This window comes from Ceratina calcarata, unplaced genomic scaffold (assembly GCF_001652005.2).
Source record: "Ceratina calcarata isolate Rehan_Ccalc_2016 unplaced genomic scaffold, ASM165200v1 scaffold501.2, whole genome shotgun sequence".
NCBI lineage: Eukaryota > Metazoa > Arthropoda > Insecta > Hymenoptera > Apidae > Ceratina > Ceratina calcarata.
Window position 1 is genome coordinate 69,695 of NW_017174545.1, and position 12,246 is coordinate 81,940.

Consider the following 12,246-nt stretch of genomic DNA (forward strand, 5'->3'; position numbering starts at 1 on the left):
CTCGCGCTTGCTATCAAATCAGACTAATTGATGAACAACAGAATCGGTACCATCTTCCCGAACTGCTTCCTGATCTCGCCTACACTCCGTGCGAGAAAGCTTCTAAATTCAGTAGGTGGACAGCCTCCTCTCGCCCATTCCCCCCCGTCATTCCTCTTCGTGCATCGCATCGGTGGCTGGTAAATGGGTGAAAAAGTGGCGTGACTCAAAGGGAGAAACCGAGCCACTCGTGAACTATGCCACGACGCGACGGTCGCATCTACTGTGGGCAGACAATGGGAGACGAGGTCTGCGTGCGTCTATGCATCTCCTATTTACATGTAAGTGTAGCTGTGCTCACCGGGTAACGAGCCCCGGGACTCGTATCCGCAATTTGCATCCAATGCAGCCGGGTAACGCGATAAATATGCATGAATTCGGGTAACACAAGAGTGAAAACACAGCTGCGAGGATGCCTCGGGATTGCGACACGTCTGTCGATTCCTTCAATTCTGACCCGCGTTTTCATTAGTGCATTTCTAACCGATTTCTCGGTACGTACCGAGATTATCAAGAAAGTCTATAACTTGCTACGTTATTCATACTATAAATTTTTAAAAACTAGTAGAAAACAAAATATGTAAAATTAAATCCAGAGACGTTCCATGTTAATTAATTAAAAATCTAAATTAAGAGTACAAATCTTTTACTCTTCATGAAAATTCATATTTTTTTTTATTGAAATGTATTAATTATTATATTTCTCATTTCGAATGGTACAGGAAATATATACTCTAAAGAAGTAACTGGAATTTAAATGTGCTCTGAGATAAAGGAATACGTTTTCCGGTTTTTCTGAAACTTCTAATTCTCGTTTGCACTTAACGAATCACAGAGCTAGCGCCAACGCGATTGCTTTATCGTCCGACTAATTATTGCGAGCGTGATAGGGCTGCTCATAAAATCGTTTTATAGACACTCGTACCCGTACGGCGGAACATCGATCGTTTACGAGTTAATTGCTTAATTAGTCGATTACATGCTACAGAATAGCCCCATCGTAGCCTCTCGTATCGCGTTACGGCTAGTAAACAGAGGATTGCGAGAAACCCATTCTCGCGCATTTTCAATGACATTCTGCCCTACACCCGACGTGTTAGCACCGATCGCAAAATGGATCGAAAATCAGGAGCAAAGATTTCCCTCAATTCGAGTGAGTCCGCTTTTCAATCATGTTCCTCGTCGCTTCCTAATTTACGCGATTACACGAGTGACAGAATTATTAGCATAATCGTGTGATAAACTATATTCTTTTGCAACGAGTTTTTCTGTTTCCCTTCGCGCAATGAACAAAACGACCCGCGAGCGCTCGACTGCTTTTTTCCGATAATGAGCCGATTCAAACCGCGTTTCCTCAATAAACAATCATCACGGAGATTACCGTTCTCCTTCTCAAGCAACATAGTTGCTTTTCAGATAGTTACGCGTCGTTTACGAGTCCGGCGTTTAACGGTCATCGCGTCGACGGGACCGAAACGGAAGCGCGAAAGCAGGGATCCTGATCAATAATATCGAGCGCGGCGCATCGTCGGGTGGAGACCGGAGGCAATTTGCATCGCCGGTTCGCAGAAATCTGGAAACCGCCCCGGGCGCAGCTAGCGAATTTGTTGATATTAATCAACGTCCACGCCGCGTCGCTCCCGGCCAATACTTAATCATCTATCAAATGCTTTTGAATTAGATGGATTACTGGTCGATGTTAATAAGAGCTTGCTCTTCGATGAAGACTCGTGCTTCAACGAGATATCACGTTTCAGACTTTCTGAATACTTTCTGTGAATAATTATTAAGACTGACAATTTGCATGCAAAATAATGTAATTTGCAATGTGAACTTAAAAAATAAAATATGTAACATTAAAAGTTGTATGCATGTTTCAATCTATAAACAATAAAAAGGATATCTATTTAAAACAGATTTTTTAATACCGACACCATAAATGTTTTTGCATAAAAATCTGCAGTCTACGGATAAACGGTTTTAAAAGAAAAATAGAGGAGAGCGATTACGTGGGAAAGATGGATCGCAGTGGAGTAAATGCAGGTAGTTAATCCGACATCAATCAAAGGGACGCGGTATGATCTTCGAAGGCGTCTCTATCGCATTGTCCGGTTCTTTTTTCATTCCCTTATTAATTCTCCGATGCGAGACTTCGCATGGACCGAGAGGAGGAAGCACGAGCTGGTTATTATCGGCCGTCACGCGAATTCGATATCATAATCCCGTGGAAACGTCCTCCTTCAGGGTTCGTTTAATCATCGCTTTCGTGACCACGTCTCTACTTATGCTAATCGGGGAATCAATGGGAGAAAAAATGGTTCCGAGGAATCTATCATCCCATACGGTTTATCATTAGATTCGGAATGTAATAGAGTCTTTGTTCAGGCAGAGGGGTACTTCGTTCATCAGAGTTCGTCTCGGCTTTGATACAACCTGAATTCAAGTTACTCAGATCCTGTAATTATATAATAACAGGGGGGGTGGTTATTCCGAGTATGCAATTTCGTAATGAAGATATATACGGCGAGTCGAGGGAACGCACGAGCGCGAGCCAAGTTTGGCAAAAACGGACGTGCACGATATGTGTATTACTTTACCCTCGACAGCATCCTATTACAAATCCAGCACGTTCCCACTCATCAATCATGGAACAGCACCACCCAGATTTCACGTGCTTAGCGAACGAGTATAGTTGCATCTCACTTAGTTCTGCCCTGTGCTATGTCTAACATTTTTGTAACCATATAACAATCACCTACATACGCGTCTCATTCGCAGTAATGAAAACGTTTCTACAAAAAAAATGCCAACTCACTGTCTGTCATAGTAAGCATACTGCGGATTTTTATACAAAATATTTACAGCGCCATTTTAAAAAATGTTACTTAAGTCTACAAATTTCTGTTGTTATTTGAAGATTGTGATGTGCAACTTTTGATATTCTGTACATTTTTATAGACATACTCGATATTCAATTATTCTAAGAATTAAAAATTAATTTAAAATTAATATAACAAACTGATATTCTAATATTATATACTGATAAACGATGAACGACGAATTCATTTGGAATCCAGTCTGCAAGACTCGGCGAGCGTTTTTCGAGCATTCTATTTGAAATTCGCTTGTCACTTGCGGCTAGCCGCAGCCGCGTTTCGTGCTCGCGCATAATCAAACCGCGACAGTTGAAAATTACCAGGTGTGTCTCTCCCCGTGCCGTTCGAAACGCCGCGGAGAAGACCAGGCGAACGCCGTTCGTTCCCTGGTTAATTAATTAAGCAGGAAACGCTGGCCTTAAGCGTCCTCCTGCTCGGCAAAGGGAACGCTCGCTCGCAGGGGGAAGAAAAAAAAACATGCAAGCTAACTTCCTCCGTGATACGTTTTTCCACGACCACTCGTAGAAGCTAACCCAGATCAAAGAGTGAACGAAGTGGACAGCCTTGCTTGGATCCCGGTGAAACCGGAGAGAGTGTGATCGTAATTTTTCGTTAATACGCGCGTGTTGGGCGCAGACGACAGTGAAGCGGCTGACCGGAAGCCACGGTTTGTTCAACCTGCTCTCGTTTAATTCCGCGCACGGACCGAGTTCGAGGCAAACCAGGGCTATTACACCGCGAGGATGACGTTACGTATCCCCACTGTCTTTATTCCCTTATTATCCCTCCCTGTTCCTGTACCGCGTAACACTACAACTACCGATTCTATCGAACGACGATTCTCCTTATACTATGAACAAACACGAACGCGTGCTTAATTAAAGAAGCGACTGTTCTGCCTCATCAGCGGGCAGGACGGGGAAGAATTAAAGAGAAAATCATAAATCTGAAGCATCGTTGACTCCAAATAAGATGAAACTTAAGAACGCATCGTAAAGTTTCTATCAATTACGAGATTCGTCGATCGTTTCGGTGATTCTAGCGAAGAAAAGGAAAGAAGATACTTACGAGTTAGAGGTAGAGCGTGCCAACACGTCGGGGTGCCACCACGGTGACAGCCAGACGTGGTCCACATTTAGTAGGGGGTGGCGGCGCCGTGGTGGTGGGCGGAGGCGTTTCCGGTCTCGCGCAACCGAGCCCGCTTCCACCGCGAAGTTCCCAGACTAAATTCGTCAGCGAGCGCGGTCTACTCAAACGCCGTGATCTAAAACGAACGACAAAAACTCGTCTTTAATTAATTAAAACTTTCATCATTAATTAATATAAATTCTACATCTGACTCCTTCTATCAATTTGTATGATCACACTTAATGTTAAATTATTCAAGATTCCATTGCGAGTTAATATATTCATCATGCATATTCATGAAAGAATCGTTTAAATGTAATCGCGTTGCTGTACACCTTATTATCATGTTTACATTTGCCATGTAGGCAATGTCCCAATTTCCGTACACAATTTCTACTGATCGGCTCAAAGATTACATATAAAATTATAGAAAAGAAGCGAGTGTATAGAAATTGAGACATGCATATGAATCACTTTGCCTTATAATCACAACATCCTTAAAATTACTGTTCGATAATAAATTTGATTAGAACAGGAATACTTACCTTTTTTCCGGCAGTTTAGCTCCAGCACCAGAGTCCCCTGACGTTCTCCCCCCGGAATGACTCGAGTCCAGCGTCCCGTCCAATTCCATAGCCTGCTGCAGATTCGTCAGACTCTTATATCTGATATTGAAAAGCGGCGAGCCGCCCTTATACCCAGGCGGCGTCTCCTTCAACGGCGACGCACTCTTCTGCCTCATCAACGGGCGCCCCCTTTGCGTGCCGCTGTTCTTCACGTAGAGCTTCGCCAGCGGTGGCTTCTCGAGCCTCGGCTGCGGCGCCTCCTTCACCGCGCGCCTCGTCCTCTTCTCCGCCTGGATCTTCTTCGTCGGTATCGTCTCGATGGGCGGTGGTTCCGGTCTGTCGTCCAACAGAGGCGCGATCGTGACCGTGACTGGCGTCAGCGGAGGACTGGAACTCTGCGCGACCGGCAACGGGCTCTCGTAAGGCGATTTCACGCTCTTCGGCAGCGGCGCGAATCCGCGTACGTAATCGTAGATCTGATCGATCTCGTCGTACTCCTCCGTGCAGGCGGAGGGTGGAACCCGATTCTCGTCCCTGTAACCCGCGTGTCCGGAGACTTGGTGACCGTTGCTGTGATAGTGATGGTGATGATGATGGTGGCTCGTGCTATTCCGATGGTGGAGCGGCGCGTTGTCCGAGTTCGTCGAAGACCGCCTCAGAAAACCGGAGCCGCTTCTGTTCTGTCTGGAGGGTTTGCTCTCGCCCAGTCTCCCGTCTAGCACGTGAGCGCGGTCCGCCACGTCAGCCACCAGACGGGACGCGCGTTCCACCAGCCTCGTGAACTCCTGCATCGACCTGAGAGCTTCCTCGTTCCGCGCTTTCACCAGCTTCAAGGGAGCAGCCAGGGGTAACGCCACGGCCGCGCCGTCTCTCTGCAAGGGCAGTGCGAAAACGTGCTCCTCTTCGAACGTCGACAGCAGCCTCAACTCGGGTACGAACTGCGAAGACGACTTCAACCCTCTCGGTGGCTGGCCGTGCACCAATCGAACGGTCAGTGGCAGGCGCTTGCTGAGCAACGCCCGCGCGGTGTGCACGCCGCTGATGTTGTCCTCGCGTGCCAACGCGCTGAAGCGTCCTCGTTGCTCCATGCCCAAAAGGACGCTGTCCCCTCGACAGTCCACGCAGCGAAGAAATCTCCCGCGACCGGGTAAGCTAACTTCTCCAACGGTGACGATGGTCTCCCCGGCTGCCAGAGTCCTCGTCCCCTCTGGGACCACGATGCCCGACTCGTCGTCCACTCTGCAAGCTATGCCTCGTACGGTCTCGCGGACCAAAGCTCCCTCTTCGGGGCATCTTCGACAGAGCTCGTTGACAGACTCGATGCCTCGCACCGCTCTGCCCTCCTCGCTGAGGATCTCGAAGTAGCCGGCGTACGAGTCGGGGATCGCCAATCTCGGCCCGACGCCCACGACTCTCCGACCCTCCTTGATCTTGACGGCTTGGGCGACGATCTTCCGTCGACGTCCGGCGGACACGAGCAGCGCCGTGCTTTGCAGACTGGGCGCTGGGAGCGTGGGCACGCCCAGCCCGCCGTACTGGCCCTTCGTGATCTTGATCACCGCCGGCAGACGATACTTGGAGACGAATTCGCGAAGGTACGTCGCTTCCTCGGCCCAGCGTGCCGCCGCAACGACGATCTGACCATCGGTCGCGGCCATCGCGGCGTTCCTTTTGTGTCGCCCAGCTTCGCTCGCGAGCACGGGCCCCGCCAAGGATCGAGGGCCCGCCTCAGGGCTACGAGGATCGTTTCCCGCTACTGGCACTCCTGCTGATCGAACGCCGCGCCTCTATGCTCCATCTGTAACCCGAATCGATAAATACGAACGTTTTAATAGTCAGCTTTATTCAATGCAAAAATCTGTTAAGGTTGTATGAACTTTTACATAAAAACAATAACAAAGCATCGAAATTTCAACAGTTATTAGATATTATATTAATAAAAGATTTTAAAAATTTTGCGAGTTCATTGTTTCAAATATTGGACACAGATTTTTATTCTTATACGTCTTAAACTTTCGGCAGAAATTTTACGGGTCATACAAATCTTAATGAAGTAATAAGATTTTTGTGCGAAACGAAGTTTTTGTAACATTAATGTAGGAAAAACAGATCGAGATTAGATTTATCTTAAAAAATAGCGATGTGTATTACTTTAATACTATTATTTATATTTAATTTTATCTTTGTTTTATTATTGTATGACAATGGGTTTTACAAGCCCGTATTTTGATAAATAAAGAAATTATACTCTTGCTATACGCGTTGGTATTCTCTGTAAAATGCATGAAATCCTGAGTCTAGCCATGAAATATAAAGACATTCAAAGCGTAAAAGGAAACAGCCTAGCATTGTTAGAACGCGGAAGCGTCACTTTTATCGGATTAGGCCCGTTCTAAGACGCGTTACGACACCGTGGAATTTCGATGCCGATCGACAGAACCGTGAAGCAATTCGTCCCAGGGAATCGCTTTTAACGCGATGCCTGGTCACGATGCATTCGTGAAATCCGAAACAATCGTCGAGGAGGCACCGCCCAGGCTCGGGTACGTGCATATTCGTTAGGTAACAGACCTTTTGAGACACGTTGGCCGCGTTAATCGCCGGTTACGCCGATGTTACGCGCCGCGTTCGGGCCCCACGAGGAAGTAACGGGAAACGGGCCCACGATCACGGCCCGTTCCAGTTCGACTTCTCGGTCACGAACGCGTATTATCGCTTCGTTTTTACATTCCAACCCAATTGAATTTTTCAAATTTTCAAATATCGTGAAACTGTGTGTGTATGAGAAAAGATTGTTCCAAAAACGTATATTAAATTTGTCAATCGTGTTTTGGCACGATCGTCAGAAGTAGTCATTGAAGTGGTAAGACTTCATTACAAATAAACTGATTTTTCAATAATTAATAGTAAATTTGTTTACTGGTTGCACGTTTTACAACGAGATGCCGAATAAAATGATGTATTATTGAGTTGACAAGAAAGTAATTTCGATTTTTATAACGTTATGTATTTGCGAAAACCAGAATTATCTTCTTGCCAATTTAACAACAACAGATACAGTGTAAGGGTCGAAGCAATTGATCCAATACGTTCGATATGGATAAAATAATGTAGAGTAATTTTGTTACGGCGGCCAGTAAATAATTTCCTAATCTTGCTAATTTCATCAAACTCTTAATCCAGTCGACCACACGGAAGTGACCCTAGCGATGTATCGCTCAGCTGCAGTGTGAAAGGCCCATTCAAAGAGGGAGGAGAGCGTACGTACGCGAATCGAGGAGGGCATAATGAAATCGCGCGGTGAAAAACCAGCTCGCGTCGCCTCTCTGAAAGGGGGGCTTTTTCAACACGGCTCAAGGTAGATAAGCACCGGGGTGACCAATGACCCGGGGCGTCGTGACAGGCGCGCCTCTAGGAAGTTATTCGACACACTCCTCCTGTCCTGCATGCACACACACACACACACACACACTAGCTCCTTCGACTTCGTACTTCATTATTAGAATTTTATAGATTTATACAATAATAATCGAAGGTGCGTACATTAGATCGTTGCATAATTTTTATCGTATTTCATAAATTTTCAATGTTTCTCAAAAATCCATTCTTTGATAGATTCTGTTCTCCTTTCTCCTCACTTAAATGGTGTTCCTTTGTGCTTCGACACTCTATTTCTCTTTCCGTTTCACCGTAGTATCTACAGAGGATCTTTCTAAGTACGTACTTCGTTACAATCTCTCCCTCCCCCCCATATCATGGAATTTCTCTCACAGTAGGTTTCTACCACACGATTTAGAAAAGAAGCTTTCACGAGTACAGAGAGTATAGAGATACTCTAGCAGTGCGGAGTATGAAAGCGACCCGATGCAAATTTGTATCGGGTGTTTTTCCCTCCCTGAGGCAACGGTGCCTCGCTGCTAGTACCTCAGGGCTTTGATCGAACGCAGGAAACCGTTAAGTTCCTTCGGTTCGAGCCGTGCGTATTCTCGTGATAAGGCGATTACGCGATACGGGAACAGAGACGGCGGCAATTGTATATCTGATACACGCAAATCCTCCTCCTCCTCCTCTTTCGAATCCATGGGAGTGTACCGTTCCGAAGGAATTTCTCCCCTTTTCAACCATTCAGACATCTTCCTCGGAGGATGTATTAGCCTCGTGTGTACGAAACATCGTTCCCTCGTTTCTCGAGTTTAGACTTTCCAGTAAAAAGTCACACTACTATACATTCTGACTTATTATACAATTAATCAAATGGAAAATAAAACGAATTTGACGACGAAGAAGATGAAACAATTTGGTACACGTCAACAAGATTTATAGTACATACAATTTACATATTTATATTAATCATATATTGCAACATTATTGATGACGTGGCTTAAGTTTGCACATTCCACTTCATACATTCAAATATATTATTGAAAAAAAATGAAACTGTAATCGAGCAAATTACTTGAAGAACTAGAACTGTGAATGGAGTATTACGAAAGTTTGCATACTTCAGGAACTATTATTTTCAATGTATCTGAGGAAATGAAATGATTTAATCAATTAGGGATGTATAAATCAAACTGATACACGTTCTATTGTTTTATGTCATTCCAACATTATTTCCTTGGTTTTATATCAGATGTTCTAAGAGATATGTTGCAACAGCTGCGTTATCATTGGCAATATACAATTCTAACTGAACCTAGCGGATCGAAAAATGTATCTGATCGAACGAGAGCATCCAATCAAATACTCCACGTATGTACATGTAACAGTACCTCGGAATTATCTCGGGAAGGATTGGAACAATGGCACCAACCATGAATCGAGAGGAGCCAGGGATAGATAGACAGAAGGGCGAGAAGATTCCTCGAGCAGATATCGTTTGTTGAAATACGATTAAAGATTCGCGGCCTGTAGAGTTCCCTTTCGATGTGGCCCGGCTCTATACGATAGTTATCAGCCTCGATGACGATATACAACGGCGCGGCGGCAGAACGCCTACGACCCCGGCTGCGAACGGTGTCGCAAACTCGGAAACACGCCGTCTAATCGTAATAATGTTTTATTGTTACACGGCTCTCGGTGCGTGCCGGGAGAATTAGTTCGCGCTGGTTTGTCACCGTGGAAAATGGCACTTCACTGCTTTCAATTCCTATTTTTAGAATGCTGCATTTTCTTTCTCAAGTTGAAATTTCCCGGATATTATTTAGCATGTTCTGCGTTATAAATCAAATTGTTAAATTGTATATTAATAAGAACTATAATAAAAATGTTGCAATCGTAGCAGAAAATAAGACATCGATATTAAACTGTGTGGTAATTGAAATACTTGTTGATTAGATATCATGATTAGGTATAATCACAGTTCATACTTGAAACAGAGTTATACTATTATAAAAGCCAATAACAATAAATTGGGTAGTAGAACAAATAATTTCGAGGCTGTGTAAGTGAACAATATTTTAAAAAATTGATTGCCAGACACCGTTAATAGTCAGATTAAAAATAGTCGCAGCAATTGAATATCGACAGATCACGATCGATACACGCGGGACGCCCACAACTGGAAACGTGTGTCGCAACGCTCCTCGTCGGTCTCGCTAACCCCACGGATTCGACCCCGTCTCATTCTGGCGCGCGCGCTCGAAGCTGATTTATCGACGTGCCCTCGAATTATACCTATATGCCGAGGTTGGCTTTCACCGCTGCTCGCTCAGTTCCACACAGCTACCACCGCAGATCCTTTTGTCTTCCCTCTGCCGGATTTCGACACCGTCTGTGCAAAAGCGACAACGCACGGGACCCTGTGACCCGTTCCCCTTCCCCCGAGCTCGACTGCTTTTATCGTAAACGAGATACCGAGCACGCGACACGTCTACAAAAATCAGTGTCTGAATATATTGAGCTATGAGGATGATTGAGTTTCATGCAACAGTCTATACATTGTGCAATCTCTGCAAAAGTATAGAAGCATGCTAATTCGATTTCTCTTGCCTTCCCTAAATTAGTTCTTATGAATTACAATTTATAGATTAACGNAATATTGGACACAGCTTTTTATTACATGTCTTAAACTTTTGGCAGAGATCTTACAGCTCGTAAAATTTTAAAGTCTATGTGAAGATAATTATTTGTTTTTGTAATTCGAACATTATTATCCAACTTTGTGGTATAAACGCAACGATTAATGAAGTTTAATTTTAAAGCAAATGTACGCAGCGAGCATCGTTCACAATGCATCCCGATTGGCGCGCGGTGTCGCTAGAACTGGTTGAGTTAATGAATCCATTCCCGTTGCTCGACCGCTTGGGAACTGGAATTTCGCGTCGTTTATAATGATTTATAAAACGGTCGTTGGCGAGAGCGAGCTTCAAATATACCAAACGTGACACCTCGTTGATGCGGATCATCCTGATTTGCAACGACGTGTTGCGGTGATCTGAATATATTCCATTACATAAATCGCATCTCCGTACTAGAATTTATCTACGATGTATTACATTTTTAATACGGCTCGTAATCTCGCAGATTTATCGAGCACTTTTTGCTCGGTTATCAAAGATTTCTAATTAATATCAAGCTTAATTCCTCTTAAACCTGACGTCGAGGATAGTTTGCCAGGCGATTGCGACGGCCGGAATAGCATCACGTTAGAAGTTATACGTGTGCAGGAATAATTAGATTAATGCGCCGCGAAATTGGATTAAGAAAGCGAGACTTTTTCGTGAGAACGTAGCCACGGGTTTAATTAAGTCAGCGCAAAGTACTTGTCACGTATTCGTGTTCTTCCTCTTTCTGTCTTTCTTTAATATCTCCTGCGTCGAACAATCGGGATTAGAGAGACTATGCAAATACCTTCTATTTCGAATAATTTAGGAATAATATTGTGAAGCATTCTTGAAACTGTCTTCAGAATTATTCACGTAAATTATTTTGTTACATACAAAACGCGATTAAATAATAACCAAAGACGTCTTATAGCAAAAGTAAATTCATAATTAGATAGATCTTAACGCATTCTAATATCCATGTTACTAAGTTTCGGGTTTCCGAAAAACTTTTACGCCAATGAAAAGGACAAATAGCTTCGGCGTGGTAGTACACAGTGTTAACCAGATGTTAACAAACGGTGGCATTAAATTCCACGGATCGATCACCTGGATTCGAGACGTTACATCGGGCTTGCACAATTGGAAAGGCTGTCAGGGACCGAGTACACCGGCGGAACGATGATTCTGCGGTCACTCTCTCGAGGAGTCGACGAGAAGTGGTGCTCGCTACGGGAACGGTAGCTAGCAGATCTATCCAGGCTTTCCAGCTCGCGCTTTGTGCTTCTACTAGCGAGGCGCGCACGTGCGCCGCTACATAACTTATTGATAGTGACGGCGAGCCACGAAAGGGAAAGGGGGAGGAGGCCGGTGCTTGCGATAAAACGGAGAACAGAAGATGGAGGAGAGAAAGAGAGAGAGAGAGAGAAGGCAGCCATGCACTAATTCACAATATTTCGATAATTAATATTACTTATTATTAAATATACTTGGTTTCAAAAATAGATATTCATTTATTATCTCAATTAGACTTTAATTACATAGACAGGGTATCCCAAGGTTTTCGCTAAGGAAAATGTTTCGTTTTTCCTC

General features: G+C 44.4%; 1 protein-coding gene across 3 annotated transcripts in view; it reads right to left on the reverse strand.

Moving 5' to 3' along the window:
* sano (CABIT domain-containing protein serrano) overlaps window positions 1–12,246 on the reverse strand; it is a 135,266-nt gene that overhangs the window by 27,985 nt on the left and 95,035 nt on the right. For 2 of the 3 annotated variants that reach the window (XM_018029904.2, XM_026816269.1), the window contains 2 exons: window positions 4,589–6,407; window positions 3,984–4,179 (listed from right to left, as the gene is read on the reverse strand). In XM_018029904.2, the coding sequence (XP_017885393.1) occupies window positions 3,987–4,179; window positions 4,589–6,267 (1,872 nt within the window). In that variant the 5' untranslated portion in view covers window positions 6,268–6,407 and the 3' untranslated portion in view covers window positions 3,984–3,986. Of the gene's footprint in view, window positions 1–3,983; window positions 4,182–4,588; window positions 6,408–12,246 lie in introns of those variants that run through there. The other variant, XM_026816270.1, reaches the window with a different exon arrangement.